Genomic DNA, 24,911 nt, shown 5'->3' on the forward strand with positions numbered 1-24,911 from the left:
CCTGGAAGTGCCTGAAGTGCCTCTGTGTGCAAGGAGATGTAGTACAGTCCACACCCTCTATTCTGCAGCTCTTAAATTCAAGTTAACATTGTACAAGCTTATGTTTTTCCTTCGAGAAGCTCTCTGTGCATCTTTTGGAGAACTCCAGTTACTGTTAAATAGTTCCCTTTTCAAATTGCCTGCCAAGATGCAGCCTCCCTTGTTCTGCCTACAGAGTGAGTTTCAAGCACAAAATTGTGAAGCTGAACTGCATTTGACCTGATTTGTGGTTCTCACCCTATAGATGGATACAGTTTTAAAATCCCATTACAGAAAGCACTTGCAATTGGAAGGCTCAAATCAAAGAGAACATAGTTTCTGGAAAGTCATTGTTAAATTCTTTATTCCATGTAAAAATGTGCTTGCTCTATTGCCTCCGCTGCAGCAGATTTTCAGGGCTCTTTATATGAACTTTTCAACTTTGAATTCTCATTTCAAGTGAGGTTTTCAAAAGTAATGCCATCTGGATTGAGGACACTGATCACCAGGACATGTGCTATACATAAAGCAGGTAATTAATCAGGTAAATACTCCTGTGTTCTGATTTCAGAACAGATTTAGATCTTCTTGTGATGGCCACTACTACCAGTACAAATAGCTTATATCTGAGCAACAGAAATCTATTTCTTGTAGATTGTCATCCTTTTAGTAATTCCTCCACCTGGTAAACACATTAGAGGGTTCCTCTCTGTTTTATTTAAAAGCTTTCTTTTTATGAATAGGGACTATAGGTCCTAACCAAACTGTTTGCCCTGCATTTCACCTTACTCTGACAGAATAATGAATTATCATGAGATTTTTCAAAGCACAGTTTGCACTTTTAGTGGATGGCAAATTGCTAAAAAACAGCTGCTTATCAAGATTGAATATCTCATCTCTGGATTGATGGTGGTTATTGGAGCCAAAAGAAAAAGAGACAGAGAGCAATGAACAGCCCAAGGGACCAGGAGAGAACAAAGGGAAATTAAATGATGGAGAATAATGAATGTGCAAGAAAGACAGAAAAAAGTGTGAGAAAAAGACAAGAGATTTATGAGGCAAAAAAGCAGAGGAGAATAACAAAGAGTAAGAATAAATAGGGCTTTACCAAATAACAGCAACTCGTAAATACATGGATTGAAGTGAGTAAATGGGGCAGTAGGGGTAGAACCACAATAATAAGGAATAATACTCTGACTACAAATGTTACTTAAGTATGAACTGACAATAATCAAGTACTATCTTGCCTAGCAAACACTAAAAACGTTTGTGGTTCTTTATGAACTATGCACATGAGAGTTGCAAGCATATGTGCAGATGAGGACTTAACTATTCTTACAGAGTAAACAATATGTGTCCTGCTTAGAGCAGCAACTCCAGCCACCAAGGATGCAATGACTGTCAGCACAGAGATATGGTACATTACGGTTAAGTTTTAGAAGTCAGGGCTGTACTAACAAGCGTTCAGTGGTTGGAAAACTAATTTAGAACAAGAGTAAACCCAGGGAGAGCAAGATCAGGTAAAGAATGTAGTTTTAATGGCTCATATGGCCTGAAATTCACAGTGCTTACTTGGTCCATTTTCACGATGCTCACTGCCAAAGTGTAAATACTGAGCAATATTCTCAGGAGTTTGCAGTAAGTTGTGTATTAAATCATATATTTTAGAGGAAATTAGAACAAATCAACCCACTTAATGAAGAGAGGGTAGCAGTTTCAATTACCCCGCATTTCCTATAGGCTGTGCATGATTAATTAATATTCATCGAGTAGCATACAGGTATTTTTTGGTCTGACGCTCTGAGAGCAAATATTTCATTATATATGTGAACCTGCCAAACCAAAGTGCTAGGACTTGGTTTTCTAGGAGAAGGATCAAGTGTTTTAGCAGGTAGGTGGCACGCTGGTGACTGAAGTGCAGTAGGAAGATGCCTATGAATTTTAAGACCTCCTTCGGAAAGGCAAGCATCTGTAAGGAACACTAGGAAAAGAGGAGAGGGTTGGAAATTAGATCTGAATTGGTCAAAGGAACAAAGCCTTGTCAGGCAAGGCAGACTAATGCATTAATTCTAGAATACATTAAAGCTCCACTTCTTGGGTGTACCGTGTTGTCATTAACACTCGTAGAACAGGATGGTTCTTCAAGTGTGTTAGGTTTCTAAAGGTAACACTGAATTAAACAAACACAAAAATGATTCATTTATACTGCCAGAAATAAAAGTGGTTGTAATGAAATGGGAAGGAATTGGAAAATTCATGCAGGAATATTTTTCACGTAGTGTTAACATTGCCAGCTGGACTCAGACCACTTCTAAGACTGTTCACGACACAGGAAGCAACAGATAATTCTGTTCCACTGGTTTGAAAAGGTCACAGCTGTAACAGTAACACAGCAAAACCAGCCCAAATCCTGAAGTGCAGAAATGGCAACCAAACATTGCCAAGATCTGGCACAGTGTTAATTCTTAGTTAGCACTCCCTTAACCTCAAGGACTAGCAATATGGGGGCAGTAGTTTATCTAGGTTTTTTTTTAAAATGAGTTACATTTTCTAGGACACCAAAATATGATATTAATAAAATCTTTTGTTCATTTGACTCAAAATTTGTAGCTGAAGTATCAGACAGCTCTAAATTGTCTGCTGATTAAGAAGTGAAGCTTCAGCCCAGAGCAGCATGTGTTTTAGTCTAGTTACTTCATTAGCACACAATGTTCAAAACCAACAAGAGGTTCCAGCTCCCAACACCGTGTCTGGGGAGTCTACTGCACGGCTTTGAACACCAAATTCCAGGTTATTGCGTTTGGCCCAATGAATATCTTTGTAATTAGATAACTCAGAGGATTTCTGAAGATGGAGATACCTCTAAAGACCTGGTTATTTCAGCTCTCCTGCAAGTATATAGTAGAACCTACTGGCTTCAGTGTGATTACTAGTGTGAGAAAGAGTGGCTGAGACAGAGTGTCAAAGATAATTCTTCCTGGGGAAAAAGAAACAGTCTAAAACCCTTTAGATGAAGATAGTTTGATTTATAGGACATCATTATTATATATGTGAACACAATATCTTTTTCACAACTAGTAATCATTAAGAGATGTGAACATTAGAAATACCGACATGTTATCCATAATGACTATCTGCAATTACATTCTAATCTCTGCTAAACTGTATCTCAGTGCCACTGTACAAGGCCAATAATCCTGTCTCTAGCAGTGGCAAATAATGAAGGTTTAGAGAAAAGTTAAACAGAGCAATTACAAACGACTTCTCCCTGAAGTAGTCTTCTAGCATCCAAACATTTGTGGAACATCTTTTTTTCTCTTTTTCTTGCCATTTGATTTAATGGATTAAATCAAGTCTCTCATCGTGACACAAACGGTATCAACGCAATGAAAAACTTGAACAAAAATAAATTTGGAGTCAATGAAGTTCCTCTGACATTATGTTAAGCATTGAGATATATTTATACATAAGCTAGAATTCACTCGATTTTTCAGAGAAATGAAGAAGACAATTTCAGATTAGCTAACTGTGAGATTTCACAGACCTGATAATATTCTCTTTTAAGGGGACAGCAGTGTAACGTTTGAAAGATTCTATAGATGGCAGTATTGCAGAATAATTGCCAGTGGCTTAATTAAGGACGGTTTTCACCACAATATTTCTATAAATTTGAAATTATTCAGCAGTTTTCTTTAGCAGGATTATTTTGTGCCACATACTTTCACAAAATATATTAAAATAATTTTTCTTGACTTCAAGGCATCATAATGGAATGCTACTGCCCTTTTCACAAAGAAATAAGTTAACGAACAGATTTCTTCAACTATACGTTAGTCTCTGAATTCCTTAGCTACAAATACTGGCTGTTGACGTACGGCTCTTGAAAAAATGAAAGCAAATGTAAAAAGCTTTTCATTCGTCTGTCCTCATTTTAATAATTAATAAGATACTTCTAGAGCAATAAAGCCGTTTCCTTGATGAACAAATGGCAAACAACTTCCTTTGGCCATGTTTATCAGCTCAACTTTCTAGCTATTATTCTGATGTCATATTCCACTATTCTGATACAAAAATACAGCAACTTTTTGAAAATACCTGATAAACTGACAGAAAAAAAAATGTAGCAATAATTCTATAACTATTTAATCCATCTTCATAGTCATGATGAATGAATGAAACATGGAAGAAACTGACTTTTGGAATAATTTTTACTATAAAGATCTTTTTCTTTCTACATAGTGTAGAACCTTACTTGATGTATTTTGACTCCTATTGTAAGGCAAATTAATTCACAGTATGATATACCTCAAGACTTTTACATGACAAGACACCTTATGTACAAACACTCAAGCACACATACATGCATGCACACGTTGGATTTATCTGAGAATGCAGTTAGACTTGCTGGCTTAATTTGGAAACTTGTGTTTCTATGTTTAACCATTTAAGGAACAACTGCAGGCACTTATTAGCTTGCTGTTTTGAGTCACAGTGACAACTGTGTTCTCCTAGTCATTTAAGCAACAACAGTCCCCTCAAGCTTTCTGCTTCCACTATCGTTTTTTGAAACTTTGTGGCAACATGAGAGAATCTTTAAATAATAGTTACAGCAGTCATGTCCTATAAGGATAAAAGGTGCTGTTGAAGCTTTACCTAAAAAGCAATTTAAGCTTTCAGATTTCTTAGTAACAGTCTGGTAAACTTAATATTCACGGTAGGCACAAGAAAACATGCATTTCTAATATTTACCTGTGTAATTTAAAATGTCAAGTAGAATAATCAGAGTTGCCTGCTTAAATACATGCCATGGATTAATCATATGTAAACTCACATGGAAGTCACGCATGATAAAATGAAGGAATTCATATACAGTACAACAGTAATGGCCTCCGCACCAGGTCAGCCATGAGTGACATGATGTCCCAATAAAAATTCAGTCATGCACTTACCATTCCCTCCAGTTACCCAACTGAATCAGAACAAGATACAGCCAGCTAACTAGCATTTAGCAGGATGGCTCTGGAATTATTTTCAGACTTGCCCTGTATGAATGATTTGCTGAAAATATGCTAGTCATCTTACTTTGCAAATGTGTTCAGAGTTAGAAACTGTGTCAAGGGTAGGAACTGATTTTAAAAATGAGGCACCTAGATTTAAATGTCTACATGTGAGTTCGATATATAAGTTCCCATTGTGGTTAATGAGCGTCTAGTCAATAGAGTCAGTTCAGCTATTTAGCGAATAAGAAGCTTTTCTAAATGTAGATGCTTACTGCTGTTCGACATACCACGGCATTCAAACTTGTATCCAAAAGCATCCAGACAGGGTTCATAGATGTGACACAGGACGTGCTGGACACCTGTGCCTTTCTGGAAAGGCCCATGAAGGTAAGGCAATAGAGGTTGTGAAAAAATAACAGTAGGTACCTACGTCTAGGAAACTGAATGGAGGCTTGGAGGATGCTACTTCAGGATGAGGTGAATCTCTTTCTAGACCTGTTGACTGAGTTGCATTGCTATGCTATTCAGTTGCCTGACTACAGGACCTGGTTACATGCTGCCATATAGCCCTCACAGCTTCCAGCTGCCAACTGCAGCAGGTCCTGTGTTTGCTGTTATACTAGCCAGGCCCACGTGGATGGCCTGGAGACGTTTTAGCGTCAATGGCAAGTGACAAACATGTATGTTTAAGCAACTGAATCCTGTCTTATGTCATAGCTGACTATAATGGGTATTTTCATGCCTCTGTATAATAGGTGTAGACAGCTAAACATAAGTGTCTTAACGTCAAAATTAATCCCTCCAATTTTATAGTAATCTGTTTCCCTGACTTAATCACTCTTATAAACACTATGCAGAATACCAGTTTTCTTATACTCCAGTCCTCCTCAAAGCACAACTGCACTGTTTTCAGACTAAATCCAGTCCAAGATATGAGTAAGAGAATATGTCAATTTTAAACTAGATTAAGAAAATTTTAGATACTTAATTCTTTACCAATTGCTTTATCAGGCTGTACGGAGGTACTCACAGTCCCTCTCAATGCCCTAGTCAATGGATGGCTTCCAGTGCAGAAATGGTCCAATGAGGGAATCTCAGAAGTCAAGTTTCTTCATGCAGGTTTCATCTTAAAGGCATCTTCACAGCATTTCAGTACCTAGAATAAGCCCACTACCAAAGCCAGGCAAAGATTAAACATTTGTAGATTTTGTCTGTATCAAGTTTTCCTAATTGCCTAGTGATCAAGCACTCACTTCCACTATCATGATGCAAATACTTGAACCCATATCTGTCTTCTCCTCAAGGAATGTAATAACCACTGAAGGACTGGGTATGTAAGCCTCAGATGCAGGAGAATCAGGTTCAGATTTCCGGTCCAATTGATTTCCTAGTACTGAGGTTTCACAGGTGCTCCCACTGCAATTTTCTGGCTCACATCACTTATTCTTAGGCACCCATCTCTTAATATGTGTTGTGCTGAATGACTGAGGTCTACTGTTTTGACTTCAGCTGGTAATCGCTATTTGATGCTTTGGAAAACCAGAGATCTCTTTAGAGATTTAGCCATGTGCTCCTAGATGTTACTTCTTAGCTAATTAGGTCTCTAATTAGCTAACAGTAGAGAACACAACTCGACTACAACAAAACCAAACAGAACTGTAGACTTCACTTACAAAATTGCAATCCTTTGTTCCAGTATTGCTCACAATAATGATTCCCTCAGTGTGTCCTCTTCAGGGACAGCAAGGATTACTAATGGCTGCTGGTCTGGCAAAATTACAACTTTCATGAGTACACTGTTCTAACCATTATATTCAAGTTGTGTTAGTAATCGATACTTTCCCTAACATGCTCTACTTGTTACTACACTAAAAATGGAAGTTGATATACACTTTTTTTTGCTACACATAAGTTACGAAAAGTTAGCTTTTCAAAGATTAAATAAAAAGTGGTAATTCAATAGAAAAATACATTTCCATTTAGATAAGGTGAAATTACTTTTTTTCAGTTTTTCCAAATATTTACACAGAAAAAAAAGAAAAAAATGTCTATGCAATGTCAGTAATCCTCGAGCTACAACCTTAAGTAAATTGCATCTTAACATGATGATATCCATACACCCATATTTGTCATTGCTTTCCAAAATGAAAAAAAGCAACTGGTGGAGATGTTCACTCTCTCTCTGTGAAGGAATGAATCTTTTGAAAATTTCTGATTGTGGAGTTTAAAGCTTTCAGACAGTGAAAGTGTGTCTATTGCCAATGAACTGTTAGAGTTGCACAGTAAGTGCCAGGGCCCTGAGCGCAAGCTCCCACCGGTTCCTGAGGGCTGGTCTGCTTGCTCTCAGAGCCAGCCAAGAGCTGGGGCACACGTCTGGTCTCACAGACAGCTTTGCTGAGCAGCCCCAGCAGGAGCTTGCTCCTGCATTGCTTCAGGGGCAGCTTTTAAATAGAGGCTCCTGTCCTTGCTCCCTCACTGGACTACTCTGCAGCAGCACCCTCACCCATGCCTTGCCTGGCCGTGTTGGCCTGGACCTAGGCTCTGACCCACAGACTGACATGCAGGCTTGACCTTAACACCCACCCCATCACTGCAGACCTGCCTGGTGATCTGGCTGGTGGAGCTGACCTGGCTGCTCTCCCCAGGCCTGTCACGCTCACCTCACTTGGGCAGGTCCTGGCTGGAGAGACCTCTGCTCCGCCAGCCGTGTTATATCACTCCTGGCCCTTGGCTCCCAGCTCTTGGGAGGCTTGATCATGCTTTACCAAGTAAAAAAAAAAATCAGCCAAACAATGTTCGAAGTATTTTGGCTTTTTCCATATCCTTTGGCACTAGGTTCCCTGTGAGGAGTGGCCTCACATTTTCCTTAGCCTTCTTGTTGGAAGGCCTTGTTTGCCTTCACATCCCTTGCCAGTTTCAACCCCTGCTGCATTTCGACTCCTGCCTCCATCCCTGTTCAACTCGGGTGCTGGTTCTGTATTCCTGCTGCGTGGCCCATCCCTGCTCCCACAGCCTCTGTGCTTCTGCCTTGCAGATGGAGCTCGGTTTTTTCGTGTTGACTGTTTTACTTTTCCACTGAAAGTTTCCTTGACATGCTGAATAGCAACATGGGCTTGTTGAAAGTTCTGAGGCAACAAGCTGCTCGAAGAAACTGTCAAAATGTAATGCCATCAAAATGTAGACTGGGATGTGTATAAGCACTTCTGCTTCAATGGTGGGGACTCAGCTGCAAGAATAACCTAGAAAGCTTTGTTCATAACAACAGATATGGGATGTGTGAGCATTACAGGGCTGATGAAATGGGGATAGCAGGAAGAATCTGAAAGGTATTAATGCATAGCAGAGGGAAAGAAAAGTTCACTTCAGCAATCGTACTTGCAGGAACTTCGTGTTCCCACAGCTCTAACTCGTCTAAAGGGATCTAGAGTTTCTCTCGGTATCATTTAGAGATGTACAGCTTCATCAGATGCTAGTACTCAGCTTAGAAAAGTGAGTCATTAATCAGATACAGAACGGAAATACTTGCTTAAATGGCTGCTGTGCTTACAATGCAACACACAGTGCTGAGCAGCCTAGTAAGTAATGTAGTAGTTACACAGCACAAATCCTACAAACTTAGCTTATAGGATTGCTAGAGGCATCCATTCACCTCATTTGTTTTAGCAAAGATCCTCTGGAGTAAGCATATGTAATACAGGAACTGTCTTGTGCAAGTTTAGCTAAGCTTCTTATTTTTTTATGTTAGGTGGGGAAAAAATGTTTGTTGCCAAGAAAACAACAGTAAAGTACCTCAGCATTTGACATGACATGTTAGTTTTGCATATGCCTGCCACAAAAGCAAATTGAAAAGCTTAAATTGTCTTATCCTTCACCTTAAAAGTTTATCTATAGATGCAATTTGGCAAAAATGAAATTTTGTACTGATCATCTCTGTGCACTGCAGTAGAGTTAAAGCATTCTGTTCTGAGATAGGAGCGCACATTTCCATGTACCTGTCAAGTCAGATCTTTTCCATGCATATATTCAATATTTACAGAATCTACAGATAATTTACAAGAAAATTAGAAGTCATTCTAGTACTTTCTGTAGTTAGTCCTACTGCATTGTGACAAAATATGTTGTTTTCTGACTTTTGTTCAGATCTATTTATTGGGAATAAAACCGCTTTTTTAGCAAAATAGGAATAAAATATTTGCATATTGGAAGTTTCAGAATGAAATAAATTGAGTATTTTATATCTATAAATCAGGATAAAACCTCCTTTTTAAAGCATTCTGACACCTCCTGGAGATTTGTGTGTTTTTTTTAATACTCTGTTTGTAATGTAAAGCCATGGATTTAATTCATTCTCTGAGTGATACTACAAAATCATATTTTTTCATCCTTGTTCTCTCTCTCTGCTCCAAGGCTTTTTATCACAGCAATCTTCCTTTCATATAGCTTCCAACAATAAGCAGTGCAGCATTTCAATACTGCTGCAGCTGAACATTTTGCTTTCACACTGGTCATTGTCCATGCTTCCTTCATAAGCAGTAACGAATTACCTACACTGACAAAGTGAAACTGAATCTGACATGAAGACTTTCAGATGTCTCATTGCAATCTTCACCTGGTATGGCCTTTTAAGCAGCAGCATATTTTAATATAAGATTAACCACTGTGGCACAGTTCCTCCGTACGTAAGTCTCAGTGTGCAAAATTTCGCTAAGAGAAGACTGACTTCCAAATGATGCATAAAGCAAAAATGTCTATGTACAAAATGATTTATTATTTCTGAGTGATTTTTAAATATGACAACATCACTATAGGGATTACATCTTTATTTAATGGAGACCATTTTCTCTCACCTTCTGAAAAAAAATACGAGCACCCAAACATCTATATGAAAATTATTAAGTATTATTTTGTCTTCTGTACCTGATAGTGTTAATAAGTTTAAGTGATATAAATTAAATCACCTAATCTGTTTATCAAGTTTCATTACTATTTATCTTCCAAGGTAATTGCTACTCTCAAAACCATTTTTATTTGTCAGCCTTAAAATATAGATGCCAGGAACATCGCATTTCTGATATTATGCAATATATAACTACAGACACTGCCTAGCCTTGGTATGATAACAGCTATTATGATGCTTAGGATGGGAGTGATTTGTTAATGATGTAATGCGTTTGCATGAGAATATATACACAGGTTGAGTAACAGCTCATCAAAAGCCTGATTCTGATCACTCGAGCATTTCACAAATCCATTACAATTGATATTCCAGAGATCAGAATTCACTTTTAGACTTACTGAGAATTTTTGAGGTTAAATCCATGCACCTCCCTCAGAAGTATTAACTGTGATCTAGTGGGGGGAAACGAACAAGAAGGCCAGCTGTATTGTTACTACCCGTTCAAGAGGCATCCTCAAGCCATGATGCTGGTAACAGGCAAGAGAGCTGGATCCTGTATAACGGCGCACCGGTCCGCTGGACACAGTTCATCAAGAACACCTTGAATCCTACTCTGACAGAGGCGGTGTGACAAACAGACAAAGTCTTGCAGCACCTTGACTGTATACCAGTCTAATAACTAAGGCCCATCTGTGATGACAGGCAATATAAGGTGCAACTGGATGGGAAGATGCTATTCAGAAAATCTGAGTGTGGAAAGATGGCATAAGGTTGCCTAGGAATGCACTGTGAGGTAGGTATATACTTGAAGGTATATTCGACTGAAAGCAAGTTACTATAAAACTATGAAACTGGGAGTACCAAAATGAAGAAAGATGTCAGCCTCTAAGAACAGAAACAGCAGAGCTTCAGCACGAAAACTGAAAAGTGAGGGGGGCAGCACTTAAGAGTTCAGGCATTTAGTACCGCTGTTCATTATGTAGTAAAAAGGGCTTATCACACACGGGTCTAAATGTACCCTGCACATCTAAATAGCTTGACTTCTTCCAGTAAATCCACAAATACAGCAAACTAACAACTGCATGATCATGAATTAGCTAATAACTAACATAATTATATCTCAAATACTTAACATCATTATAGTGGGAAAAATTGGAAACCGTTTCAAGTGACAAAAACAGCATAGAAAAATATAATCATTTATCAGGTGGCTGAAGGAAGTTTAACCAGTCCAGTCTCTTAGGGGTATATGAACAATCAGCACTGAGAGAAGTGGTGAGACAGAATGATGAAGCTGTGTGTAGTTCAAAAGCGTACATTGTATATTCACCGTAATTGTGGAAAAGTGCTCTGTTTCAGCATAAGATAGGACAATTTGCATTATCAAGCATCTCAGTATGGTTATCCTAAAAACAAATTTCAGCAGCAATTAATGAACATATTCCACTTAAAACGTACATTCTTACGACAAAAAGCAGTTCATTAAAAATTCTCCACTAAAGTTTTCATGTGTATGGTGCAGAAATAAATGTTTATTCTAATTTCTGCAAAAGTATTTTGCATTTGAATTTTTAAACAATGTAAAATTTACACTAACATTTATTTGAAAATGAACACTAACAAGACCACATTCATTTTGCATTACAACTATGGGCTTGATTGTTAATGAAAATAAGGCACACAGAAGACAAAATGGCATTAATTTTCTATTATCTAAGTTTTATTCTGTATCTAGGTTATTTCTTGTCTTGGGAAAGGGAGAATTGGAAGCATTATGTATAGGATTTATGAACTATACAAAATAACTGTAGACAACCGGTGCCATAACAACGCGGTCCTCTCAAAATATCTTTCGGAAGACATTTCCTCTTCTATTTTTCAGATATTTCCATTAGTGATCCATCTTTCAGAAGTAATGAATCATCATGGATGTCATTTGCACCCTTTTCTATCCGGCATAAGACCCATATCAAACTACAGTTCCAGCCTCTGTCTCCAGACGGTATCCTGTTTTACACGGCGCAGCATTTGGGTACTCGCTCAGGTAAGGATATTCCAGTCTGCTGGTATCACACACCCAGGTACTTTTTCGAAAAAGAAAGGCGGTACATTGAAGTGATTCAGGCACTCAGTCTCTGTAACTCATTGTCCATGGTGACTGGGTTTTGAACTGTGAATAATCAAGTTCATAAGAAAAAACACGCATAACAAAATTCTGGATTAGTCCAAAGCCAGCAAATATTTAATGAAGTGGTTTAGGAAACCATTTCTCCCCTGAAAAGTAACTGTAGCCAGCTTTTCATCATTTACAGATACTGCTCCCACAGTTTCAGCGCAACTAGACTAGGATTCACTGTCTGGGGGTTTGATCCAGTGTTCTAAAACGACCAAAAATAAAGCAATACAAAAACTGGTCAAAGAAGTTAAGCAAAAGTGAACAGACCATGAGAGAGCTAATGAGGTTCATCAGAAGTTTAACTTTTTATTATATAATGCTGAAAAGCTTGCTGATGCAGCACGCAAAATTTACAAGTTCTATATTTGCCAGATATGTGGAGTGAAAAACAAATCTAAATAAAATATTTCTGTTATTTATAATTTGCCAACCAGTGTAAATACGCTTTAAAATTTAGCCTTTAAGGTGTACATTTTTCATAATTACTTCATTAAGATACTTCATCTTTATATTGCATTTATGTAATGTCTTCCACATTTTTAAACAGAAGCGTTACATATCATTCATAACACGATCATTATGCAAAAAAGGGCCTTTGTATGACAAGAAAAGCACTTAACTATTTATCATATGTTTTTATGTTCCTTTGTTCAAATCCTAAAGCTTTGAGACATTTCAATAATACTCAGACACACAAGCATATAAACACACATATGCCCAATTTACGAACTTCTTATTCTGTACACAGATGTTTTAACAGGCTGCTGCTCGCTAAGATTGATAATACATCATACACTGCTGGCACCTCCCGTTTGCCTTGTTCTACTTACAATTACATACAGAGAAGCAGCTTTAAAGAAAAATATATGGAACATGTGTAATACAAACACAGCTATTTGCAAAGAACTCTGTCTTCTACAGTGAATCTTTTATAATTCTATCACTTACAGGCCAGATTCTGAGATTCTCAGTGAATAGTTCTCTCCTGTATAAACTAAAGCCTTACATGGACCATGAAAAATAGAAGAGAAAAAAGGATCTCTCTCAAAAGAATAGTCAGAGGTCATGGAAGCAGCTAGCATATAAATAAATTTAATATCTCTTTGGAAGCATCAAAGAGAGTGCTACGTCTGTTTAACTTGGGTCAGGAGTGGTTTGGCACGAGCATGCCCTCGTTCTGTTGCCATTCATGAATGTTTAGTTTGCACAGGAAGGGGCATTTCCTTCAAATCACTTTCTAGAATCGTATCAATTTCATTTCAAAATAAAAAAAGATTTTCCATAGAGTAATTTAATTTCTTTACAAATTTCCTACTTCCATTTTCACTGTCCTGAAGTTCTGAAAGATTTAGGAAAAGCTAATCGTCTGGCTCTTTATATTTGCCTTCATATAATCCTGTCAAATCCAGACAGGATTAGATTTACGAAAGACTCAGAAGTATTCTTAGCAGCCAGCAGATGTGAAAGAGCTTTCTGTTGAGGATTAGTTTAGAAAGCACTTTATATAAAGTCTTTTCTTATACACAGTCATGTAAGATTTAATAAATTGATTGCTGAAATCACAGGATTTTATTTCTAAAATTCCTTTTTAATAGGAAATAATTAGCACGGGGTTTTTTTCCCTCACTAGGCAATGCTGGATTTTTTAAAAGCAATGAGCTCTGACTATGCAGCTAATATAGTAATGATACTGAGTGGCACAGTTTTACATTGGCTTGTCACCCATGTAAACACTACACCAGGACTTTCCCTTCAGGGGCATGCCCCTGCCAAATAATCCTCCCATTACTGAAAAAAAAAATCTTTAGTAGGTGAAGAAATAAACTTGAGACTCAATTGAAACACTTCCTTCTCTCTTTGTTCTTTTCAAAGAACATCACCTGCATTTCTAGAAAGAGTGGGTAGGTGGCTAGTCTCCTTACTCAAAAGCTGATATGCTGGTTCCAGCCTCCACTCCCCCAGCAATGTGATTACTTCAGTATACACATTTAAACACCTGGGAAATTGGCATAAAATGGAAAACATCCCATGAATCTTTATCTGTTAGCAGAATTTCCTATAATTCTGATAGTCATCGGATTTCTTACTTTGTCAGCTGTTTCTGAATGTGTATCATGACTTTAAGTCTGGTAGTACTGATTTCTGCAGGCCATAAGAAAATAATTTCCAAAGTCTGGCAAAATTTATGTGGCTGTTGTCCCACAGCTATGCTAGCAGCTAGCTATGTTAATAACAAGCTGGAAAAAAGAAACCAACAATTGAGCTGCATATGCATATTTTGGTTTGGAAACTTGCAGATAGAATGACAAGGGGACTTTTTCCCCCCTCTTTGATTACTTGTTTTATGCCCATGAGGTAAAAATGTGGGAGATGCAGACAGTTGTAGGCACGGCTTCTGAGTGAGGTAGGCATGGCTTCTGAGTGAGGTCTCTGCAAGTAACACGGCATTCTTGCGGAGCTCAGCAGAGTGTCAGCAGACAGCCAGCCCACTTCACATTTTCTCAAGTGCAGTGTATCCTACTTCTACCAATGAAAGGGTGAGAGCCCCACCGAAAAAACAGCCTCTAACTCAGACAGGGTTTGCTGGATGCTCATCATCAGCTCGAACAATGTATAATTCAGTACATTTACACAGCGACCACTCTATATTCTTCAAGGCCCTGGCACTCTGAGCAAAGGCAGTAAGGAGCATTACTTATTCATTGCGCCACAGCATTATCGAAGATTTACATTTGCTCATGAAGGTGGAATATGCTGTGGACTGTCTGCACTATTCCCAGGTTCAGGCCAGGGTGATGGAAAGGTTTGCTCCCTGATGAGATGAGAAGGAACAGTTATGCTGAGTGACTAAGAAGGAAGACGGGTTAATAAGCAGGATGGCATGACTCATGCTAAATTTAATACTCAACATTTGCAACACCAGTGCTCTGTCTCTGTTTAACTGGATTATGTTACCTACCTGGTCTGAAAAACCTCAAAACTTTAACTCCTGATATTTAAGGCATTTCAGTTTAAAAACCTAAAGCGTGAAAATAAGAGGTAGCCAGTACGGGTGTGTGATGTCTGCATGGTTTTTTAAGATGTTGTTTATGGTGAAAACTGAATCATGGAATTGGACTAAAATCTTTTGGAAATCTTCAGAATTTCTGGAATACCCACAACAAAAGAGTGTTGTTTTCCTACTCAGGAACAAATAGGCTATCCACCCACTTTCAGAACACAAACTTAGAGAGGTTAAGTCTTCTCTCTTGGTGGCCATGTTTCCTTAGCCAACAGGGACACCATTTCTGCTTTGTTACTAGTTTTGGGGTCATTTCTATGGACTAAATTAGCAGCATAGGAAGCAGACCAGCCAGCTATCTGTGTGACAGAACAGACATCCCCACTGTCCTGCAATCTGTTGCACATGCAGAGTTGTTGCTACCCACTTGCTATTGGCAAGCAAACCAAAACTGAGGCTGGCAAATCGAGGCTGCTCAAGCAAGGTAGCTCCTTCCACCTGCCGACATATGCCAGGGTGACAGTGGTGACTAAATGAAGCAGAAAAAGTTTCTTCACCCAGGACAGCAGCATTTTCAAAAGGTGAGGCTGAATGGTCTAACCTACAAATAGATGATCTACCACCCCTTCTAGATGCACAAGCATCACTCTGTCTGCAGGGTTGTTCTGGCTCCTAGCTATGCCCTTCTGCTCTGGAATCGTGCTCCAGGTGGAACCTGGAATCAACCTATCGCTACAGTGATTTTTAACATGGTTTGAGAGATTTACAGGCTTGGCTTGATACCTGTTCTCAGTCTTGCATTAGGTGTGAGATGCAGCTCCATACATGGAGTAGAATCATTTTGTAATAATCTACAAAAGCATTTCCATAGGCAGCCCCTTATAAGTGTGCATTAGAGGCACTGGCTATGGTCATTGCCAGATAAAAGTCACAACAGCTGCAACAAGCTGCTATATCCTGTCAGCTGCCCGACACCTAACCGTATGCTTGCACTCAGACCATGGCAAAGACAGAGCCAAGGTTATCAGACCCCTAAAGACAAGGAAGGCAACAAAAGATAGAGATTAAGCTTCAACCATGCTGACGTATTATTGGCTAGCAATTAGCGGCAGAGGCTGCAGAAGGGTGGGAATAAGGTCCATCTCTTCCCTCTGTCCTCTGTTCCCTCATTCTACCCATTTATAGCCCTCCCTCTTCTGCTTTGCTTTCTCCCCTCGGCCCTGGGCCTTATTCTGGCTCCTGGAAATGCTCAGCAGACTAGCTGTGGAGGACAGCTACTGGTCAGTTAGGTTCCCTCTCATGTGGAGACCACAGTGCATCACCTTCCTTGGCCACAGAGTACAGCCATTCAGCTGGAGGCTGACATGGCTATTTCAACCCCTACTAGACAAGAAGAGCTCTGCTCCTGGAAGAATACATAAATGGTGACAGTGTAAGAGGACAAGATTTAGGTCCATAGCAAATCATACAGGACAGCAGGGTGAAAGGAAAACTGTGAAGAACAGGATGGTGAAAAAAAGAAGAATGAAAGCAATGTGACCTGAGCTCAGCAAGGCAGGAAAGAGCAGTGAGCAAAGATACATCTGGAGCTATGATGGTTATAGGATGCATCATACTAACAAGAAGCAAGAATAGCGTTGGAGACACAAGGCACTTTATTACGGTAGCTTAAAGAGGTCAACTTAGAGTGAAGATGAGCACATACTTATACGAACCTACAGTGAGAGGTTTCATTAACTGGGAATGATTCCTTGGAATGTTACTGCTTATAAGAATACAAGGTGCAAGTGTTCATTCTGTCACTGAGACGGTGCCAATGAACAGTAAAGATTTGTGAAAAAGGTGGAAGGAGAGCGGGGGGAGAAAATGCTACCTGATATCACAATGATAGAAACTGACATTCTGGCCTTGAGCTAGAGGATGGAAAGGTGAGGTAAAAGCAACAGAAGGCGTGGACTGAGGCCAGCAAACATACATCCAGAGATGCCGTCTCAGGGCTCAGAAATGGCTGAAGGAACAAAGACGTTCTGTAACTACGAAACCACTGCCTAGAGCTCTTGAGACACCTACCCTGCAGAAGCTGCTGAAGCACTGAGCTCATCAAAGCCTCTGTCCCCAGCATAGCATAGAGGCTTCTGCTTAGTCACACAGGATGAGAAACAGAACAAGCATCAGATGCCTTGCAAGCCTTTGTAAAGGAATCCAGAGCTTCAGCAGTCCAGCAACTAAGCGGTGAGTTTCGAGCAAACAGGGAGACTTTAGAGAGACTTGCCTCTCTGGATCGCGGGGGACATAGCAACAGCATCAAAAAAGGTGAACGCCGCTGACTAGAAGACTGCATCCACTTCTTCCAAAGTTACTGAAAAGGATGTTCTGGAAGCTCCTTTGGCCTTAAAAACTAGTGGGAAATCCTTCTTATTGTCAATTTGCAGTGAAGTACAGGAATCAATTCAGGTATTCTGACAGGTAATAAAGGCTTTGCCTTTACATGCACATGTGTATCCACAAGGGCAGACTTTGAGTCACTGTGGGGAAGAGACCCTGAAAGAGAAATGTTAAAAATACCATCCAGGATATCCTCCCTGCCCAGGGTCCGTCAGCCTAAGACCCTCTGACATTCAAGCCTCCTAGGAAACGTATCACCATTCAGCAGATTGACAGTGCAGGCAGTAACTTCAGAGATCTCTGCCCAACACAGCTGTGTAAATTTAACACTATCGCATTTGTTGCACATAGTAATGCTTCTGGCATGACTAAAGTGCCTCAAAATAGAGTGCAGCGTTCCTAGCACGCATTTCCAACTGTACAAAGCTTTCACACATTAGGATGCAGATGAGTTTCCTGTGGTAACACAAAAACATGGTGACCTGATACTGCTTAAGCATGATCCCCTCTCGAGACAGGGATATACATATACGCCTGCATGTCTAGATAAAGGCTGAACATCAAAGGACATTGTCACCATTCAGGAGAATTTAAAACTTGACTGTGACTCTACAGCCAACTTGCTTACATTCAGAGTAGTAGCAAGCTCAAAATTTTTGTGCAAATTCATAATTCATCATAAGAAGTCATATAAGCCGGTATCATCATGGATAATCCAGATCTCACAGTAGCAGCTGGATGTACTTATAGGAGACTTTTTGTTAACTCCTGACTGCTCAGGACATAGAGTTAATTTGGGTTCTGGGAATGCTGACATCTGATACGGGAGCAGGTGAGACGTGTGCACATAATGAAAACCTGAAAACGAAAGTGATTAAGAAAAACTGATACCTGTTTTGCAGTGCTGGCTTCTACCATGGAACAGAGACAATCCACCCCGAGGTGGAGGAACAACTTTAACCTTGAGTCATTTGGTGAAAACCCTGAACTAGGGTTTGCAAATAAAAGTGTTATCTTAACTCCAGAACAGTTCCTTCCTTAAGGCAACACCTGCAACAAAATCCCCTTCCCCTGAGAAGACACGGAAACAATCTTTGAGCATTTGGGCTATAAAAAAAAAAACCTTCTTATTTTACGGAAACAGGGAAGATCACAGAGGCAAGAAGGTGCATCAGAACAGAACTGAATGCTGTAACCATTGATGATTTTGGTCAACATCCAGGGTCTTAATATGCTGCAGTTTCAAGCCACATCTTAGTCCATTTCTAAAGAAGATTCAACTTTATTGATATAGATTGCCTTACAGTTCCTTGCACACCATCCAACAGGTTCGGCAAAGACTTGTGTGCACAACAAAAGAGCGACTGTGAGTGCCTACATCAGCAATTTCTCTGCTTTTTTTGTGACAACTACTGATGGGGATAAACAGCCCCTATTTGATGAGACACTAATCTGAAAAGCTAAAAGCAAAGTTGTGCGTCCTGTGTATGGGTCATATTTTCTAGAAAGTAGGGACCAGCTATAAAGTCTGGTCCTGGGAAAACTGAGGATGTCACCTCCTTCACGCTGTAACAAGAGCAGACTTCCTCAGCAAGGTCTTTGGCCCAGTTCGGGTCATATGGGACAGGTCTGAGTACTGCTCGCACTGAAACAGTGGAAACCACCTTGCTTCATGGTCTCCCATACTGCGACTGCTGAGATGAGAAATTCAGTGGGGTAAGAATGCCATTTGTTTATCATGGTGATGCAGTTCCTATGAAGGCACAGGCTTGCACAGGCTTCAGCTGTGCAACTCGTCTCACAGAGACATGGCAGATTGAAGTCCCTCATTGGTCACTAATGTGAAGAGGAACAAACACAAGCCCGTAACTTGCCTTCACTTTGAGAGGAAGTTCCATGGACACTGAGCATGCAGCTCTTTAAAGTCCTAAAATGTCTTCAGCCAGTCGTCTGAGTAGTGCCTATGGCACAATAAACTTCATGGAGAAATACTGAACTGAACCCTGGGATCAACATCCACATCATAGAATTTATCTCAACACTGCTGTTCTTGCCAAAGACTAAAATGGCAAGCCATCTGTGAAATGAGAGAGTCCAACCAAGGGAGTAAGAAAGTGCCTTGAGAGCCTCAGGGAGAGCTGAAACTGGACAGTTTAATTTTTTGTTCACAACTAGCAGAAAAGGAAGTCACTTCAATTTGAAGAGAGGCCTCAAATTTGTGCTAGAACATAATTCAGAGTACTCAAGCCACAGCCTCTCCACACTGCAGACAGCAGATGCAGTAACGCAGATTTGCTCTTGTAACAAGACTCCGACTGCAAGTACGTTAGCAACAGACATCGTTAGGCGTGAATCAAAAGCACTATGACTAACTGCTGAAACTGTGTCCGCTTTTTCCTAGACATCACTGAAGCACTATTCTATAATGTCATGTCAGACAGATCATTGTCAAATGCGCAAAGCTACCAAAAAACTTCCCTGCAGGCCAGGAAGTCCTGGAAAACTTCCAGCTTCTCCAGCTCCTGATTACAAGACATGAGCAACCAAACTTGGTCAGATGTTTTCCTTCTTCCTGGGCACCAAAGGATGAGTACACCCATCCTTATGCAAGCCTGCATGTCTGGGTAGGAGAAGGGACTGAAAGCTGTCAAAGAGGTAGTTCAGAAACTTCCTCTGATGCTCCTTTCTTACCTTAGGATTGAGGTCCTGATAAAAGACACAGACAAGCAGGTTACATACACTGCTCAAACAAACAAGCGAGATGAGCGCATTCAAACTATGCATGGAGAAATTAAGCAAGCTTAAAGCCACAACTCTGAGCAAGAGAAACAAGTGAAGAGAACTATACACATTTTCTGCAAAAAGCAAAAACAAACAAGGTACTCCAAAAGAACACTAAATGCAGAGAAGTCAAACCGATCATCCCAAGCAGAACTAGCAAGCTAGAAGGAAGTGCTCTGCCGTGGCTGGACTGGAGCTGCAGGAATGAAGAGCCTTTTTCTCGTTCTTCCCATGGGTGTCTGGGGCAGGGAAGCTGAGGCACGCAGCACATGCTCTGCAGCCACTAATAGAAACACCTCTACCCCGTCTGAACAGTTGCTGAACAGAGAGGTGTAATTTTAGTAATTTTCACAAGCCTCCAGTAAATGAAGCTATTCATTTTTAACTTCAGTAAAGGCAATGTAGTTCAAGAATTAGAAATACTCAAAAATTAAACCCCCAGGAAGGCAAATTTCATCATTCTACTAATAGGTCCACCCATAAGAATGCCGAATCTTTAAGGAAATTGTGCTTTCCAAATTTAAAAGTATTTCATTAGGGAAATACTACATGAAACTTTTTTTTACTGGTAACTATTAGGAAAGAAAGCTTACATTTAAATTTAACAAACATCAATGTGATTGATAAACTCACTTTGAAAAAAACCCTCAACAACCTTCTCCCTGCCATTTCCAAAAGCAATATTAAAAAAAAAAAAAAAAGAAGTTAAATTGCACAGGAAAACATCAAAAAGTTCGAAAACCTGACTTTCATTTGCATTCTTCTGCTGTCCTCTTCTGCCTCATTGTCACTGTCCCCTGTTAGACTTTGTCTCCACCCTTACACACTTTCCTTCCAGCTCCTGGTTCTTAACCTTTCCCAGCTTTCCTTCTTCATGTCTGTAAGTATTGTTCAAAGTTGTAGTCTTTCTCCTTTTGTGTTGCCTGGAAGGCCAGAAACACCAACAGTACAAGACAAGACAACTCCCTCCTAACACTTCCCACCATGGAGGGCTGCAGAAGAACAATTCAATAAAAAGCCTATCTGTTCCTACAGCTGTCAGATTATCAAACCCGAACCACCATTGCAAAGAGCAGCCTCAGGGAAAGCAGAGGATGTTTGGTGCGGACAAACCTTCAGTGCACTGAACTGTCAAACCCATCAAGTCTTCATTCAGCATATGGAAATTGAGAATATTCCGGCGTTTTTAACTTGGCCAAAACTTGATTCTTTTTCATGGGAACACCAGCTCACCTTCCCTGGATGCCAAAGTGATCCTGTTTCCTCCTACCTCAGTTCTCTGGTCTCTGCACTAAAACAGAGCCTTTTAGAAGGTTGGGGTTTTTACTTTCTTCCAGTAAAAAAAAAAATGCCCCCGAGCAGCTCATTTTCCTTTGTGTGATTTAGACATGGTGATGGTACAGGGCTACTGAACATAAGTTACTGAATTGGGAAAGCACAGGCATGAAAGCACCAGGATTATGAATACGGTGCTCTTCAGTGTACTGCTTCTAAAAAGTAAAACTGTGTTATACTGTTTTTTACAGGTGACTTTCTATGTATATCACTAGTCAATGGATTTATACAGTTACGCTACAACCTTGGAGACAAGACAGTCGTCCTCCAGACCTTTCAGAAAGTCCACGCAAACAGAACTACATGGCATTCACTCAAAGCAGGAAGAGTTGGCAATGAAGGCTACCTGGACCTGGATGGTATCAACATTACCCAAAAAGCCAGTCCTGGAATGAACGCGCTGGACACGCGCACGGATTTTTTTGTGGGAGGGGTGTCCTCCTTAAACCTTGTTAATTCAATGGCAGTAGAAAATGAACCCACAGGTTTCACCGGCTGTATAAGGGAAATTGTTATAAACGACAGGGAACTGCAGCTTACCGTGACTGACCCCAAAGGTGGAGCCAACATTGGTGACTGTGACGGAACGGTTTGTGGGTACACAGTGTGCAAAAATAATGGAACGTGTCAAGTGGAAAACTCGGGCTTTTCTTGCTCTTGCCCACAAGAGTGGATAGGGAGCACGTGTGAGCAATCTGTTCACTGTTCACAAAACAGATGTGGGTCTCATGGTCTCTGTATTCCTCAACCTACTTCGTTTTCATATATCTGCGTATGCGCGCTAGGCTGGTCAGGTAAGTACTGTGACAGCAAAATAACATTTTTTATAGCTAAGTTCGTTGGCAACTCCTATATCAAACACACAGATCCTTATTATGGAAAAAGAGACCTCCAGTATAGCCGCATTTCTTTAAATTTTACTACCAATCAAACTGAAGGCTTAATAGCCTGGATGGGGAAAGGTGAAGATGAAGATAATGATTTCCTTGCCATTGGTCTTGCCAATGGATCATTAAAAGTTGTGATTAATCTTGGAGAAAGACTCTCTGTTCCTCTAATTCACAGTAAACACTCCACCTGTTGTGATGAAAAATGGCATTTCGTCACTGTAGTTCAAAACCAAACTTGTATTAAGGTATATCTTGATGAGGAGCTAATTATTTTTGAAGATATTGATCCACACAGAAAATACACTGCTTTAAACTATGGCGGCATTTGTTATTTTGGTGGGTTTGAAATTGGCAGGAAAGTCAATATAGTTACTACAGGGCTTTTTCAGAGGGAATTCACTGGTAAAATTAAAGATGTTGTACTCTTCCAAGATTCTAAGAAGATTCAGTTAATGAAAGCAGAAGGGTATAACATTTACAATGGAAATTAATTTAAAAACTGCTTAAGACTCCTTAAAAGTCATAGATTTCCTTTTCCTCCTGTTTCTTGTGTTAGCTGGCAGTGTAAGACTCAGGAACCAACATATGAAAGCACTTAACAGAATTGTCCCTAACTTTTTTTTTTTAATGTTGTATATTAATAGCATACATAAATTGTGATCAGATGTTTTACTCATAAAATTACTTAAACATACTCTTTTGTATTTACTTTAAAACAACAGGAAAGACTGCAGCTTTTTTCTTTATTGTACTTGAAACAGTTTTGTAGACAAATAGGTAGTAACTCACTTCTGAAGCCAACCGTCACTCCAGTATTAATTGTTTGCTGTTTTATGAGAAGAGACAACTTACCTGTTTCTCCAAAACTCTTAAATTTTATTAGAATGCAGAGTTTCTCACACAATTTTGTCATATTAAGGTCAAGTGTAAAAACTGAAATTGGGGGGGAAGAAAAGGTGTACTTGGGGCAAGTGCGTGTTTATTGTAATGAGGACTTTTAATATCATAACAGCTGTGATTACTTGCTAAAAGTCCACAAAGACTCCATTCTAGGCAATGAAGTCGTTCTTCCCTCCTTCCGAGTCTCTACCCATCACATACGCATTTCTGTAAAAGGGTAAAACATAAGCCTGTCTTCACACTAAGGCATTAACACATGAAGAATGATTTTAAGAGCAGAAAAGGTATTTCACTTCATTACTGAACAGATATAAAATATGCCTGCTGGTTTTCGCCAGCAGAGGTCTTCCCCTTATTTGACTACACGAAAACCTTTTGTTTTAACCATTCACAGGCAGTCTGCTTACAGCTAACTTCTATTCTTAACAGCTTAAAAACTAGAAAGTCTAAGAACTGCTTTGCTTTAGCTATACCTTTCTGGCTTATATGCCCCTAAATGAATTTTGAAATTTTACTAGACAAAGGGTTTGTCCACAGTAAATTGAATTTCTGTGACTATATTCTTCATGACTTTATAATGTCAAAAGTAAATAGAGGTCTTCATCTATATATGCAAAACCTCTATTTCTTCTGAGAAAGCTCAGTTATCCTCTACACTTTAGTGAGCAGTAAAAACAACATAAATAGTTATATTTTCATGTGCTTAAATAAATGATTTGTGATAGTATCTACACTTCTCATCTGACTACTGGCTTACTGTATAAGTAAAATGCTTAATAAAAATAATAGTGATTGATTCCTATATTTTCCTTTTTCACTTTATTATTGCTCGAAAGCACATAAACCATCACCTCCTTGCGTGGAAATTCTCTGAAAACAGGTCTTCAGTGGGTACCTATCAGAAACAAGTAACTATTTCTGACTGGGTTTTTTTGTCTTTCCATGAAGCAGATCTGGAGCAGAGACAATAAGCACAGTAAAACCAGGTGACACACGTTAGTTTCCACATAACCGTAATTAGTATGCAGCAATGAGTGCACTGCCAAGTCACTTATTGATGACTTGAAGATAACTAAGGTGAGGGGGTGATGGAACTACCCAGAGATGCTTTAATAAGCATCTGCAGACATCTTTGTGAGGTCCTTTCTATCCTCTTCAGCTGCTCTGAGCCCTCAAGTGATCAGCCTGATGCAACAGAGCTTCTACTCCCTTCCCAACAGCCAGCTCATGAAGCCCACGCAGCATTTGAGCTGGCCCCAAATTCGTCTCCTCTCCCAGTTACTCTCAGGAGGGCCTTTTATGGCCATGTGATGCCAGGGACAGAAGCGTATTTCGGGTTTATCCTGTTCTCTCTGGGACTCCTGGTGTACTGCCAGTTCCTCATCAGTGCACACTGCTCTTTGCAGCCCCAACAGTGATTCAGTGTAAAACAAGTGACAAGTAATCGGAGCACTTCCAGCTAACGCAGTTTTGGAAGGAGAGTGACTGAAGGCAATGGAGAAGACAAAATCCTTTATTCCTGTAGTAG

The 24,911-nt window shown here is 39.7% G+C and overlaps 1 protein-coding gene across 1 annotated transcript in view; it reads left to right on the plus strand.

Annotated features, from left to right (window-relative positions):
• Nucleotides 1-24,027, plus strand: part of EYS (eyes shut homolog) — a 966,530-nt gene extending 942,503 nt beyond the window's left edge. The window contains exons 48-49 of the mRNA XM_075414597.1: nucleotides 11,798-11,959; nucleotides 21,785-24,027. Of these exons, the coding sequence (XP_075270712.1) occupies nucleotides 11,798-11,959; nucleotides 21,785-22,974 (1,352 nt within the window). The 3' untranslated portion in view covers nucleotides 22,975-24,027. The remainder of the gene's footprint in view (nucleotides 1-11,797; nucleotides 11,960-21,784) is intronic.
• Nucleotides 24,028-24,911: the final 884 nt, after the last annotated feature.

Source organism: Opisthocomus hoazin, chromosome 2, assembly GCF_030867145.1.
Source record: "Opisthocomus hoazin isolate bOpiHoa1 chromosome 2, bOpiHoa1.hap1, whole genome shotgun sequence".
In the NCBI taxonomy this organism is placed as follows: Eukaryota; Metazoa; Chordata; class Aves; order Opisthocomiformes; family Opisthocomidae; genus Opisthocomus; species Opisthocomus hoazin.